At 39.8% G+C, this 15,454-nt stretch overlaps 1 protein-coding gene across 3 annotated transcripts in view; it reads right to left on the bottom strand.

The window, feature by feature from the left end:
* The window catches only part of trappc9 (trafficking protein particle complex 9), a 359,971-nt gene that overhangs the window by 276,416 nt on the left and 68,101 nt on the right, over window positions 1-15,454 (bottom strand). For all 3 annotated transcript variants that reach the window (XM_015382744.1, XM_015382743.1, XM_015382745.1), the window contains one exon: window positions 11,027-11,112. In XM_015382744.1, the coding sequence (XP_015238230.1) occupies window positions 11,027-11,112 (86 nt within the window). The remainder of the gene's footprint in view (window positions 1-11,026; window positions 11,113-15,454) is intronic.

The raw sequence follows: 15,454 nt of genomic DNA, 5'->3' as shown, positions 1-15,454 counted from the left end.
TTTTGGCACTCTTGTAATTGTCACAATTTTTCTGTTACAAACTGACCCCGGCCCCCCATCAGAGAAGGGAAAAGTTATGTGGCCCTCACAGGAAAAAGTTTGGGGACCCCTGCTATAAACAAAATAAAAGCCTAAAAGTCCAGAAAAGATACATAACACTTTCTGCATAACATAACATTTTAATAAATTTTACTTTCAAAAACAAAACAAAAAATTACATTAGAATGGAAACCTCATAAATGCTGTAATCATAGACTAAAGATACTGAAATATTGGAAATATATCAAATTTATTGAATAAGATTAAATGGCCATGTTGACATTGAATTATTACCCACTCCTAAGAGAAAAATGAACAGAACAGACAAATTCCATATCCAAATGAAACTGAGGATTGAAATGAAAGATGTTAGAAATGCATTGTGTGCTGAAGGATCACATCTCTAATAAATCTGAAATGACAGCGTCTCTGAATAACGGCAGTATTTACATTCCACCAGCACCCAACTGTGTGCAACAAGGCAGACTGGGGTGATGTAATGATTGCATCAATCCCTGACTACAGACACTACCTCACTAGAGAGCAAGCTGTGGAAAGGCTGAGCCTCTAAGGTGCCCTCGGTGTGATTTAAGCACTCCTTCCTTTCACGTAAGGACATTGTGTGACTTTCCTGAACAGCTCAAATCTCAGCATTAACCTATTGGAAACGGTTCCTTTTGCATTTGGACTTGGAAAGGTTAATGGGCTTCTTTTAATAATGATAGTGACTAAAGAATGTGCAAAGAAAATTGTTTTGTTAGGTTCTAGTAACGGAACAGCGTTAACCTTTTGTTTTCCTCTAATGATGTTCTGATAAAGATTTAATTACTATTTTGAATGATTTATTCTTTGAAGCCTGTTATAGTTCACCAGGTCAAAGAAAACAAACGAAACAACTTCCCAAGATGAAGACTACTCTGATGGTCAAAGTTAAGGATAAATTTGCTCTTGTCCAAATCAGCCGACAGGTTAACCTTTAACTTTTTTCCAGGTGGTTCAGTTTATTTTTACCTGAAAAAGCTCAAAGGAAAACTAAACCTTGTCATTACAAACCACATGACAACAGTCTTTGTTTTATTGGTTAGTTGTTACTCAGGCAGGAAAAGCAAATGTAAATACAGGGAGCTGATGCAGATCACTACTACTTTTTCACTACTGTTGAAAAAAACGGTTTTAGACAGTTGGCTGACAGGAGAGGGGGTATGAGAGAGGGGGAGAGACATCCGGCAAAGGACCACAGGTCGGATTCGAACCCGGGTCGGCTATGTCGAGGAAAAAGGCCTCCGTATATGGGTCGTGCATGCCAAACGCTTTGCTATCTGCACGCCCAGATAGATATACTTTGATCAGATGTTGAGCTAATTTGAACAATAATCTCCACCAGGGGTATCCAATTAAAAATCTGTGGGGTCGGAATTAAGAAAGTTAACAACCAGTAAAGGTCCGGAGACATTTTTAATTATAATCTGTTACTTTAAACAGCCTTTAACACTGAAATAAAATGCAGGTGTTTATTCATCCATGTTATACATGGAATTTTCAAAGAAAAAAATAGAAATTTTTTCCATTTTAAAATCCTAATTGTTTTTTTAGTTTTTCTTTTCTTTCTTTTCAACTCAACCGGAGGATGTGTTTCAACTACAGAGGAATCCCACTCTTAATCCTCCCTGGTAAGGTCTATTCCGGGGTTCTGGAAAGGAGGGTCCGTCGGATAGTCGAATCTCAGATTGAGGTCCATAGTTTTGGTCCTGGGTGTGGAACACTGGATCAGCTCTATACCGTCAGCAGGATTCTGGAGGGTGCATGGGAGTTTGCTCAACCAGTCTACATGTGTTTTGTGGATCTGGAGAAGGCATTTGACTGTGTCCCTTGGGGGGTTCTGTGGGGGGTACTCCAGGAGTACCGGACCCTTTAATAGGGGCTGTTAGGTCTCTGTATGACCGGTCTCAGAGCCTGGTCCACATTGCCGGCAGCAAGTCGGACTCGTTTCCGGTGAGGGCTGGACTCTGCCAAGGTTGCCCTTTGTCACCGATTCTGTTTATAACTTTTATGGACAAAATTTCTAGGCGCAGCCAAGGTGTTGAGGAGATTTGTTTTGGTGTCCTTAGGATATTGTATCTCTGTTATTTGCAGATGATGTGGTTCTATTGGCTTCATCAGGGCGAGATCTACAGCTCTCACTCGAGGGGTGTGAAGCCAGTGTGAAGCCGCTGGGGTGACGATTAGTGCCTCCAAATCCGAGACCAAGGTCTTGAGCCGGAAAAGGTTGGAGTGCCTTCCCCGGGTTGGGGAGGATGTACTGCTCCTAGTGGAGGAGCTTAAGTATCTTGGGGTCTTGTTCACAAATGAGGGGAAGATGGAGCGGGAGATCGATAGGCGGATTGATGCGCCGTCTGCTGTGAAGCATTCACTGTACCGGTCTGTTGTGGTGAAGAGAGCTGAGCCAAAAAGCAAAGCTCTCGATTTACCGGTCCATCTACACTCCTACTCTCATCTATGGTCATGAGCTTTGGGTCACGACCGAAAGAACGACATCCCGGATACAAGCGACTGAAATTAGTTTTCTCCATAGTGTGTCTGGACTCTCCCTTAGAGAAAGGGTGAGGAGCTCAGTCATCCGACTCAGAGTGGTGCAGCTGCTCCTCCACATCGAGAGGAGCCAGTTGAGGTGACTCGGGAATCCGACCCCAGATAAGCGGAAGAAGATGGATGGATGGACGGACGGTTTTTGAAGTAGAGAACAACAATCTTTCAGTTAGGTATATAGACAATTTCCTGACTAACTTTTTTTATAAAACACCTGAACTGACCATATTTGTTTTCTTTTTATGGCTTATTGAGAGAAGTGGGCTTTAGGCTGCTCTGCAAGGCTTTAAACCTGGGTTTGAATGGTGACAAAGTCATTATGAAGCACAAATCAAGGTGCTCAGTTTGAGCGTGGATCGATATTTATTTTTGATTAAAAGAGGATTGGGAAGGTATTTATATGTGTCTATCAGTGGCAAAATGTGTTATTTCATTATATCATAGGACAAATAGCTGCTGTAATTCCCTATAATGTTAAGGACTATAGGCCGTCCCATTTTATTCTCTGCTCTGGCTTTCTGTAAGAAAAAAACTAGGTTCAATGTCACTCCACAGTAATCAGAAATATAAAGATGTTTCTCAAAGTTTTCTTTCTGGCTCTCTTTGATTCGTTACTACAGGAAGTGATGAATCAAGATTCTTTAAAACTTTACCTCTAGAGGGTCACAGTTCTACAAATTCACTCGCCCTTTAAACACCAACTAAACAGCACCATAAATAAACAGACTTTAGGTAGCCCAGGAGGAGAAAAAAGCATTTTCTCTTCTGTCAGAAAACATGCAACGAGCTCCATAAAGATCGAATTTGGACTGAAAATGTTTGTTTAGATTTCTTTAGATACTGTACACCATCATTAACCCCCAACCTAATTACTAACCTTAGAATGGAACAGTGTCGAATGGTTTTCTGACATGTCAGAAACCTTGAGCACAAGAACCTTAGAAATAATTCTGACAAGGCAGAACCCAAACTGCCTCAAACTGAGTTTGGTCTGTATTTAAACCAAAAAAGTAAGAACCAAAGTATTTAGCATTTTCTTTATTTGAGTGGGGAATGCACAATTCGCTTTTTAAAAGTATCTTTTCTGTAAACATCCTGGCAAAACTAAGCTGTGGGCACAGGAGAAGGAAAAAAGTATGAATCATCTGCCATTTTGAAAAATGCCCATAGTGATGGGTTTGCCTCTGAAGGGTTAAAGCCGCTTATATCGGTCCCAGAAATGAAAGTTAAAAGGTTGGACTGTAGTAAAAAAGAACCACTTAAACAAAAATCTATAAAGCTGAGCTAGGTTTTAGAGGTGAAATCGTGTAGAGACTGAAAATTGGGGTCTGTATTGTCAAAATATGCGGTCACCTTGCTGAGAGATGATGGAAAGGAATACTGTGTGTGTGTGTGTGTGTGTGTGTGTGTGTGTGTGTGTGTGTGTGTGTGTGTAACCTTGTGTTTAGCTGGATAGGCTGACGTAATCTTCCACCAGTTGCACCCCTTTGTCTGGGGTGCTAATTAGTTCTAGCTCGTTCACATAACCCTATCCGTCCCTGCATGCATGACTCTACAAGACCACCTGAGGATCCCAGCTGCCATGGAAATGTAAAGGGCCTCAGTCTCCATCTGGCAATGGGGGGGGGGTCATTACTGTCATCATTACAGTCTTACCTTTTCCACCAGGTGGGTTCCCCTCACAGGAGAGAGTAAATATAAAGTTGCCTGTCTTACATTCATGCAGTGTGTGGATGTGTATACAGTCAGTTTAAAGAGCTCTTTTAGCAACATTCACGTTGGTGTAATGAAGTGTAAACTGTCCAAACATTTTTTAAAATTGTGCAGCAATTACGTGTAAAGAAGTAAGGAATGGGTCAACCCTAAAACTGGACTCTGCACTTTGATATAACACAATATTTGCTTACAAGTCTTTGAAAACCTATGAAATGCTCAGATTGTTGTAGTTGGACATGCTCAAACATCCACAACTGTTGCAATGTTTGAATCTACATATTTATTCAGAATAAAGCCACTTTGGCACTAAAATTTGTGGGTTACCCCGGGTTTTTTTTAAACATGAGTCGACCTGTTACAATCTGCATTTGGCTCTCTTGTCCCTGGCAAAGAAAAGCTGCGTCTGACCCTACCCTGGCAGATGACAGAATCACGCTGGGTTAGCACTGGTGATGTCACCAGTGCAACAGAAATCAGGAAAGTGAACAATGGAGAGAAAGATGTAAAGAAACCAGGGCGTAGTCTGTGTGCTTTATTGTTTAGCTCTATATTTTTTCAAAATCTCTCTGACTAGAGCTGCTCCATGTTTATCAAATGTAGACAGAGTTGTTTCTGCTCGTTAGTACGGACGCAACTGGCGCCAGTTCCGGACTGCTACTTGGTCCCAATGTAATTTCTCATTGGAAACCTACTAGCACTAAGTTGCTAACTGCTTAGCAATATGCTTCTGACAAACCGGCCACAATCAAACTTGCTTGCGATCCTTCCGCCACAACAGCCTCCAGCCCTCTTGATAATCGACTTTATTCACTCATGTAAAGTCGGGCACCACTCAGGAGAATTTGGAAATGCAACGGTTGGAAAGGCCACTTCCCTACGACTTTAATGCACTACAGAGGAGACGGAGAGACATTGTCACCTAAGTTCTGACGTAGCCCACACTCACCTAGTTTGCCAACTCTACTTCCTGTTTAATACAGCCAACCTGTAACCAGAAAGTAGGACTATTTAGCGCTTCACATCACCTGGTTAACCTGTACCAATGGATGGAAACGCATAAAAGTTACTTTGTCTTTTTTCTGACATTTTAAAAGTTTGCTTAAAATATGAATTCCATTTTAATTTAAACACCTCAAACATCTGTGCTCGAATTCACTGTTTCACGTGTTCTCCTAAAGCATGACAACAGATGTTTGCTTCAAATAAAAAGTATTTAAGTTCACAACATTACAACTGCCAATAAGGCTGTGAAGGACTTTCATCCCTCTCTTCTTTGCAGAATTGGTGAAATTCAGCCGCATTTTGAGCCTTGGAACAAGAAGGGCTGTCTACATGTTTCCAGACATGTTCTATAAGAGTAGTTTTTCTCCATCTACAGGAGTCAGCATTATACAATGATGAGCTCTGGGTGAAGGCAGTGAAGCTGAACTCAGATTTCCAAGATGTGGTTATTCCCATTGCATTAATTATTTAACAATATGGGGTCATTACCTTTGCACATGGCGCCAGCTTACTTTGGAGAGCTCTATGTCTATAATAAATGAAAACACCAGGTTTTCTTTGTCTGAAATAAAATACTGCTTAAGAATCAGACCCTTTTAAGTGCAACAAAAAATACAACCAAAGAGAAAACTTGGGTTGTACAGAGGGAGAGTGTGAAAGCAGTATACGGCTCCAACTCTCCATGTTCCTGTCTGTTCATTTATGCCACAGCATCTGTAATACGTAAAATGAATGTATGTGCGAGGGGGAGATACTGCTTTAAGCCCGGCTTACACTGTGCGATTTTCAGGGTGATTTTCCAGTCATGCATGAATTTTTCGATCGGGGCGACTTTCAGCCTGATTGTGCGTCATGAGTCATGTAGTGTACAGGGGGTTACGAGCGGCGAACACCTCCCGATCAAGAATCGTGAGGTCAGGGGAATATCAAACATGTTTGATTTTCTCCCGACTGTCGTGGGCAAATTGCTCAGGGCGCAAAGAAGGATTCTTCTTTTTATTCCTCCTCTCAGATGTAAACACAGCAGCATGGCGGTGGTGCAATGAGTGAAATGCAGCTCCGTCTGCAAAATTGATGGACGTCTGCTCCTTTTTCCAAATACGTCGTCGCCCTTTCTTTCTAGGACCCTCAGCACAAAATTGCACAAATTGCCAAGGCAGTGCGGTTCACTATAGTGAGCTTAATATCCCCCTTCTATTTGTTTGGCTTCAGGATAGAGAGCTACAGAGCAGCGCCATCTCACTGCGGAGTTGAGTCCGACGTGGTTTGTAGTCGTACAGTGTGACAAGGTAGATCGCATAAGAACGTCGGGCCGAACATAAATCGTGAGCTGCTGCTCACACTGTACAACTAAACCCTGCGATTAGTCATACAGTGTGAGCAAAAGATGCTTGCAACGATTGAAAAAAATCGCACAGTGTATGCTGGGCTTTAACAGCACTGCTCTGTATTTCCTTCAATAAATGATGTTAATAATAACACCTATGGGACATTCTTTTTATATATATACAACTTAAAATCTTCTGGAAGTTGATCAGCAGGATTTCACTCTTTGTGTTAATGACTGGACGTTTATCTAAGAAGATTTGAACGAAGAGATGAGACCAAGTTTGTTTAGCATCAACTCAGACAGCTGCTGAAATTAAAAGCCCACTTTCTGTGTTTACTCAACTTCTTTTAGTTGTTTGTTTTCTACTTTCTCAATGATTAAAGAACCGTCACTTTGGGCAGGTATTACTTTGTGGACCTTTCTGTGTGACTGATATCCAACAGCTATCGCTGGTCTGGCTGTCTAACATCACTGCATTTGTGAAGAAAAAAAAAAAAAAGACCCAGCAGTAAACAGAAGAAACTCTAATCCAATCTTGTGCAAAATAAAAAAAAATAAAATAAAACAACCCAACAGTGGCCCTGCTCTTGTGCATGTCTATTTTCCCCAAGTAGTGGTAAGGGAGTAGCAGAGTGTGTTAATGAAAAATAGATGTCACTGAGGTGTTGGTCTGTGCTGCAGCTGGAGGTCCTTTAATAAAAAAATGTTCAGAGCTTAAACAGCTGCTGTCACCAAACAGCTTTCAGAGCTGATTAAACTGGACTCCCTGATGTCCCATGGCTCTTTTAAACCTCAATTTTCCACTGAAATTGACTGATCTCACCTCTCAGACAGCATCAAATCTTTCTGTTCAAACTGGGAAAATGCGTGAAATAATAAATATGTTATTGAAGAGTCTGCTCCATTTGCATCAGATGTTTGTTTTGTTTTTTTTCTGTCACTTTAAAACTTAAAGGTTCTATATCAAGCTTTTTTTAAGCCTTCCAATATAAACTAAAGGATTTTCAAGTGACAAAACAAAGCATTTATCTCTACAGAGGATCCATTTGTTATGAAATAGAAGTTTTGTTTTCTTTATCCCGGAATAAAAAACACTTTCCTTCAAACTGAAGCCGCCTCTCATTTTATAATGCTGCCGTATCAAAACTGAACAAAGTCAAGTCGCTGCGTAAAACCACATTTTCACGACTTAGCTTTAAAAAAAGACTGCTTGCCATTTCTATGCATGTTAGCTGCTAAAATATACACTCTTGTCTCAATTTTGAGCCAAGCTTGAAAAAGTTCAGTCTTGGCAACTGTAGGTGAAGTTCTCTAGAAGATGTTTTGCCTTTCAATCAAGAGGCTTCATTAGCAGTGTTCCCAGATTGGACGGTTTTCATTTTAATTTTGAGGGTAAAAATTGCTTTGGGCGGGTGGAGATAATTTGGGCTGGTTCAGAATCAGATTGGCGGTGTTTAAGTTAACCTATTAAAACACATCTCCACAAATCATTCATCAAAACTGGTTCACTTCCCTGACCTTCCTCCATCACTGACTGGCTAATGTCATCTGCCAGGGTGTTTACAACAGAGAACTAGTTTAGTGGCGCCACAGATTATGCTAGTTTTAGCAGCAGGTGGATCTGGTGTGATGAATCTAGCGCTGACATTTGATGTGTTCTGATTGGATGAGGAATCTTTTAAAGATGCTGGAGGAAAGTCTGCCCGGCTGTGTGTTTCCTGGACAGGGACGTCTTTTATAGCTGCTTTGTGTGTCTCGGCTTCTCTGCCTGAGCCTGGTTCTGCTGGAGGTTTCTTCCTGTTAAAAGGGAGTTTTTCCTCTCCACTGTCGCTACAAGCATGCTTAGTGTGAGGGATTGCCTTCGAGTGAAAGAGTCGATGCAATCAACTGGTTTTCCTTAGATAGAAAACTTTGAATCAATCTGACTGGATGATCTGGTGAACTGTAAAGTGCCTTGAGATGACATGTGTTGTGAATTGGTGCTATAGAAATAAACTGAATTGACTTGAACTGAAACCGCTGCTGTCAGGATTTAGCAGTTGGTGCAATTAAACTCCTCAACCTGCCTATATCAAATGCACCAGTTGAAAGAGCTTTTTCAGAAGTTGCTCTGCTTAAAGACGAGTCCAGAAATCACATTAGAACTGCCGATCCTGTCAAGTTTGATGGATGTGCGAACTGGACTAACAGGGAATGGATGGACATCAGCAGCATTCTCTCCTCCCCAACAGTGATCACCAATCGCTATGAATTGTATTATAGTTCATTGAAGTAAAAGTTCAGTGTTTAGATGGTCAATGTTCCAACCAATAATTTAATAAGCATTAAAGGAAAGAATTCAAAATCTACCTAAATGAATTAAATATTTTCGTTATGCAAAAATAAGCTTAGCTTATTTGTGTGTGCGCACTGATCGTAGTTTGTCTTCTAAATATAAAAAGAGGAGTAGTCTACGTGGTTATGAATCCATCTGCAAACATGTTAGAACCGGTATGTGATGTGTCACATGACACTCACTGGATCTGACATTGGTGTGGTGGGTGGGTCAGATTTTATGGAGAAACACACTGAATTAAGTTGTAATGAAGTTTGTCCATTTTTACACAGTAAATATAGCAATAAATTAACTGGGCAGGTTGTTGTGTGATGTGGTGTTTTTTTTAAAACAGGTTTGGGCTGGAAAACCTCCACTCTATCTGGCAACACTGTTCATCGGTTCTATCTAGTGTTGGGGACCACTGAGATTGATATACCGTAGGTGGAGCAAAGAATTAAGGGGAACAAAAGTTGGCTTTTTTTCCCCCGCTGGACTGACCAGGCAGGTCATGTGGGGGTGTTAGAGGTCATCTGTTTAGAGATCGTTATTATTCCAGGTTAACAAGGATGGCTTCCTTAACCCCTCTTTAAAAGCATCTGTCTTCCTTGGCCAGAATATGGATGTTGTTGTCCTCAAACGAGTGTCCTTTAGCCTTCAGGTGAAGGTGAACAGCTGAGTCCTGTCCAGAAGAGTCGGTCCTCCTCTGTTCAGCCATGCGTTTGTTTAGCGGTTGCTTTTTCTCTCCAATGTAAAGGTCTGAGCACTCTTCGCTACACTGAACAGCGTAAACCACGTTGTTGCTCTTGTTTCTAGTTGTCTTGTCTTTGGGCTGAACTAGTTTTTGTCTGAGGGTGTTGCCAGGTTTGAAGTGCACAGGGATCCAGTGCCCACCTCCCATTCGCCCTCACTTGACCCACACTTCAATGAGGGATGTTACCTAAACCACTCTGATGAGGGAGTTAACGACCCATCAGAATCCCCCTAACAACCATTAACAGCCCTCATGTGACCTCCTTCGCCAATCCAGTGGTAGGGATCATAGCCACCATTTATCCACCCCCCAACTCTTTGTTAGGCCTACAGTATATTAATCTCTCTGCACCCCAACACTACTTAGAACTGAAGAAACCTCTTGGATGAGAGGAGAAAAATCTTCTAGAAAACTTCATGTCCACATTTGCCTAGACTGAACTTTTTAAAGTTTGACCATGACCTGGATGACGGAGAATCTTTATAGATAAATGTTAAGCCAGAATCATCTCCCTCTGCCTCACATCACTCATCCCTGATTGGGGAAAGCGGGTTTGTGTTTACTATAAAGGCGCAGCGTGGTTAAGCTAGGTGCTTCCAGGGGGGAGTGGGTAAAGCCGGCCTTATGTAAACATCTGCCCCTTTTTCAGAGGACAGAAAGGGGCTGCAGAGCAGAATTCATGGAGATGGCTCAGACATGCATGATACGATCAAAAGTATCACTTTCTGCACGATTTTGATGAAGAACTAGCATTATAAAGTAGTTAAATGTTCAAAAATTTTGATTTTGCATTATATAGGCTATTTCAATGAAAGCTTTTAGGGACCAGTTAAGAAAGAATTATTAAGGTAATTCCCATCAACTTTTATGTTACTAAAGAGTCGAATTAAATGAATGATGTTTTAAAGATCAGATTTTTATTTTATTTTTTGATAAACAACAAAATATATATTTCTGCACCAGTTGTCCAGAACGGCTTTCAGTAGATCTATTTCTATCAAGGTTTTTTATGCATATTTTGAAGTATCATATTAGCAGAGCTCGATGGAAACAGCAAAATTAGAATACATTTCACACAGAAAACGTTCCAGCTAGCTTAAGGTGGTTCTGGCTATTTAAAGAGGAAAAAGACTTGTTAAAGTCTTTTCTTGCTGACAACCATAAAAACATATTTCTATTGATTGAGGCTGGAGAAACAAATTGTCCAAGTGTGACTTTAAAACCCTAAAACAAGCCAATCTGTGCTTTTTGTCCAAATGATTGTTTGTTTTCTGCTTGAACCTACCATGTTCTCCACACGAAGCTCGAAGGGCATGGGGTTGTAGACCATCAGCTGCACTTCACAAACGTCTCCTTGAACCCACTGGAAATCTACAAGATGTTGAGATAAACAGTTAGGTTCCACCTTAAAAACAAACCAGGAATTAAGAATGTAACATAAGGGACTGAAATACTCAATTAATTGCAATTAATCAACATTTAAATAAATGTAAACTAACTTATGAACTAAATAATCTTTAACTGGAGTATCAGAGCTCTAAAATATTATATGTGCTGAAAGGCCGACCAATCAGAGTCATTTTCCCGAGTCATTTAAATCATCTAATTACTTGATTCAGGTGTGTTGGACCAAGGAAATATTTAAAAGCTGCAGGATACCGGCCACCAGGAACTGGAATTACTCCCTCCAGCTCTGATAGGAGTAATTTTGAGAGGCAGCTTTTAACGTTTGAGTAAAAGTATATTGAATTATTCCAATTTGATGTTCTCAGTTCCAGTCTGCATTTCTAAAATGATTATTATGTGCAGAACGATACGGCCCAGGTGGTACCCTTCTTCCTCCAGCAGCTATAAATCGCTGCAGGTCTTAATGCTGAGTGCATTAACTTTCAACTAAAAGAATGCATCCTTTGGAATGGTTCATTCATCCATCATCTATACCTGCTTAACCATGGAGGGTTGCAGGAGGGCTTCAGCGTCTATCTGTAGCGGTTATTGGGCAAGACGGGCTCATCCTGCACATATTGGTAGTCCATCACAGGCCAGAGCAGGCCGCTTTGCATTCAGCCCTCAGACCTTTTTGCCGCAAGGCAACAATGGTAACTACTGCACGGCAACCGCAGAGCAGTGATTACGTGCTACCAGCTTTTAACACTTTTCTTGGATCAAGTGTTTTAATTCCAAGCAGCATATTTTTGTCAGAGAAGCCAAAATAATAACCTGAGGCTGTTTGCCTGAAGCGATTTAACCATGTCTGATTGATCAGTGGCTTCAGTTCAGATAAACTAAGGCCAGACTTCCTGTATTTCCTCACAACAGGAGCCTGGGGTGTTCCCTAAACTTAAATAGCTTGTATTCTAGAATCCTGTGTGCTGGAGAAACACATCATCTTGGTGCTACTGGAGGTGGAAATTGCGTTGGGGCATTTGACATTTTAACACTGTATTAGTCACATTTTTTAATATATATACTTTTCTCAATCATCTGTATCATTATTTCACCGAAGTTATAGTTATAGTTGTTTAAAAACCAAATTTTGGAAGAAGGAATTTTTTTTTTTGTTTTTGCCTTTACTGGGTTTATACAGGAATGATCAACCGTAATTTTAATGCTTTTTAACGCTCTTTTATTGCTATTAGAAATAATTTTAATGCCTTCAACAAATACCCAGACTCTCATATATATAACAGAGCAAAATCCTTCATCATCTTTACAGTCGACAGGCTGCAGCCATGTCCCAATATTCCTCGTTTTTTCGGGGCACTTTGGTTGAAATTATAATTTTCCCGTTCTCTAGCTTTTTCTCCGCTTCAAGCTTCTTTTCCAAACATACGGCTTTACGATCAACTGGAAGCAGTTACACGCAAATGTATCATGATATATCGGACGAAATTGTTTTTATAAATTTATTTTTTTTGAATAAAGTATTTTAAATGCCATGATAATCACATTTAATGAATTTAAATGCCAATTAAGGCCTTAATTTAAAAAAACACTAATAATTTTATGACTTTTAATGGAAACCCTTCTTTATATGTATAATATACTCTTTGTAACGGAGAGACCATATATAACTAACTTAAAATGTGACATTTTGCGTCAGTTTGACATTTTAACAGAACAGTGAAGCTCTTAACATCTAGGATGAATAATGAATACATAAATTGCTCAAATTAATGGATTTCTATGTATCCCTAATCAGAATTGTTTTGGTTGTTTTCATTTGTTTCCCCCTGAAGCTGTAAAGCTGTGGATGTGCTCCTCACCGAAGCGTTTCAGGACGCAAAAAGTCACAAAGGAAACAATAGAAGAAGCAGGATTTTATTCCTTCCAACATCACAATTTAGGCCGACCTTCAGCCAACCAGGGATGTACTTTATGGACCCCACAGGAGGAACAAACAAGGATCCAAACTGAACAACAATGCTGTCAGTGTTATTGGGCCCTTAGCTCCTAATACTAGCAGTACTTTGTCCTGTTTTCTGAAACACATAGACCAGCTGCTGATGTTGAACTTTTAGCTTAGTCAGCTTACGTAGAGATCAGCTGGTTAGAACATTTTAAAATCTGATTCTTTTTTTTCCCCTATCAATGAAAGCAGCAACATCAATGAGGATGAACCTGTTTCTCCATGAGGAAAATGATGAGTTAAGGTACATCACATTTTAGCTGTGAAAAGATTAGAGAAAGTAACACCTTTCAAGCAGATAACAGGAAGGCTGAACAAAGTACAGCAAAGGATCAGCTTTAGAATCCTTACGAGCTTTTTACTCTCTCTCTCTCTTGTGAGACATACCTCAATTCAGACATGTTTTAAACTTTCTTGAAAATCTTAGAGCCAAAGTAAGCATTAACAATCCCACAGAAGAGATTTTAAAAAATCAGGAGTTTCCAAAACCCCCTTCTAATCCCTAAGAAGAAAAAAAGATGAGGAAAAATTTTCGTTGCATGTAAATGCGATGCAAAAGCTAGAGGCTAGAAATTGCCCTTTGAATTTATGATAAGTGCATCTCTAGTAAAACAGGCAAAGTTTTTACCTCATGGGAGCTTTTCTGCAAGCAAAGAGAACAGATCGATTTCAGCTTACATTTGATTCTTACAGGAAACCTGAACAAGACTTTACGTATTATTATTATTATATCAAGACAAGGAAAGGGTCAAATGTGCACTGGAAAAAATCAAAATCTAGATTTTGCCAATGGAACAAGACAAGTTACACTTAAAATAAGAAAAGATATTTTTATTGTCTTATTTCAAGTGAATATTATCTAATTATCTTATTTTAAGAGTAAATATAATAATTCCATTGGCATACTCTCATTTACCTATGCAAATTAAGGATACATAGACTTAATTTAAGAATTTTTTACATATTTCTAGATTGTTTTTCAAGCATTCTTGGAATCAAAAGGGCAAAAGGAGGTTTTGTACTGGATTGCTTCTGTTACAATAAGAAAAAGCTAAAATTATCCTGAGAAAAGTAATCTCGTTTAGATGGAAAAAGAGATCAAAGTAAATACTGCTTGACAGATTCACAAAGGTAATCTGAAAAGTTTTGTAATGCTGAGGTTTAAAGTGCCACTGCAGGATTCTCCATTTCTAAATGCTCAAAAATCCCCTACATTTGGACGGTTCATTCGTAGTAATCAGACTTGCAAAAAGAGCCTAAAAAAAATCCCACCTCCAACCCTGGTAGGAAAGGAGATTTATGGAGGGCAGGCTTCAGCCGTGGCCACTGGGAAATTAAGCCAGTTCAAAGAAAGATATCTATAATATGACTGTCCGAAAAGCTCCATATTACCTGGGGTCTAGCTTCCAGGCATGCTCTAACAGCCAGCCAATTAAGTGTGAAATGCACCTCACAAAACATAAAGGGGGAAAAAAAAGGAAGGAATGCTGTTGCCATCTCATTGGTGCATCCTCGCTTTTTTTAATTCCTCACGTCAGAACTAATATTCAGCAGTTATCTCCAAAAGGCTTCAGCTCGTCCAAACTTCATCACAGAGCGTTAATGACTGCGATCCGTCAGGGCGGGTTGTTTGGGATTCCTTAAAGAAAAATCATTTTGTCAGACGCTCTCAAATATGATGTGAAAACCAAATTTATGGTGCGAGGCAGAAGTGGTTGTGTTAACGGGAGTTACTGGACCCTGCAGAGAATCGCTCTGTAAAACTATCAACACTATTAATGTTTCCTAGTGAATAATTTATGCACAGCAGGCGCAGGCACTGACGTCAGATTCATGCATGGAGAATGAAGCAAGTCCACAGCACGACAAACATCTGATAAACAAACCAAAAGCTGAGTTCCTGGGCTTAGTTGACCCTCAGGTCATAAAAACCTAAGCTGGAAATATTTGTGAGAAAAACTGTTTATATGGTAAACAGCAAAAATTATAGCCGTGCCTTGAATAAATATTCATGTTCCCTTTATAGTCAGCATTTTTTTTATAGGGATTCTATTATTTACTAAACTATGTTGTGTTTTTTATTATCCTTTTCCTGTTTTAAAAGAACACCCAATCCATCCCTCAACAACAGAAAGGGTTGCAAACTACAAACTAACAACGTTAGATCTGTTGACCCATCAAAACTACAGAATACAGCATTAAACAGCTCGTAAGTCTGGAGTGGCTACAGAGATACGGAGCTGAGGTGGGAAAATTCACTGGTAACATTTGTTCCTTCTCAAACTGAACGATATATATATATAT

The sequence above is a fragment of the Cyprinodon variegatus genome, unplaced genomic scaffold (assembly GCF_000732505.1).
Source record: "Cyprinodon variegatus isolate N-32 unplaced genomic scaffold, C_variegatus-1.0 Scaffold265, whole genome shotgun sequence".
Classification (NCBI taxonomy): domain Eukaryota; kingdom Metazoa; phylum Chordata; class Actinopteri; order Cyprinodontiformes; family Cyprinodontidae; genus Cyprinodon; species Cyprinodon variegatus.
This window is presented reverse-complemented; position numbering and strand designations above follow the sequence as displayed.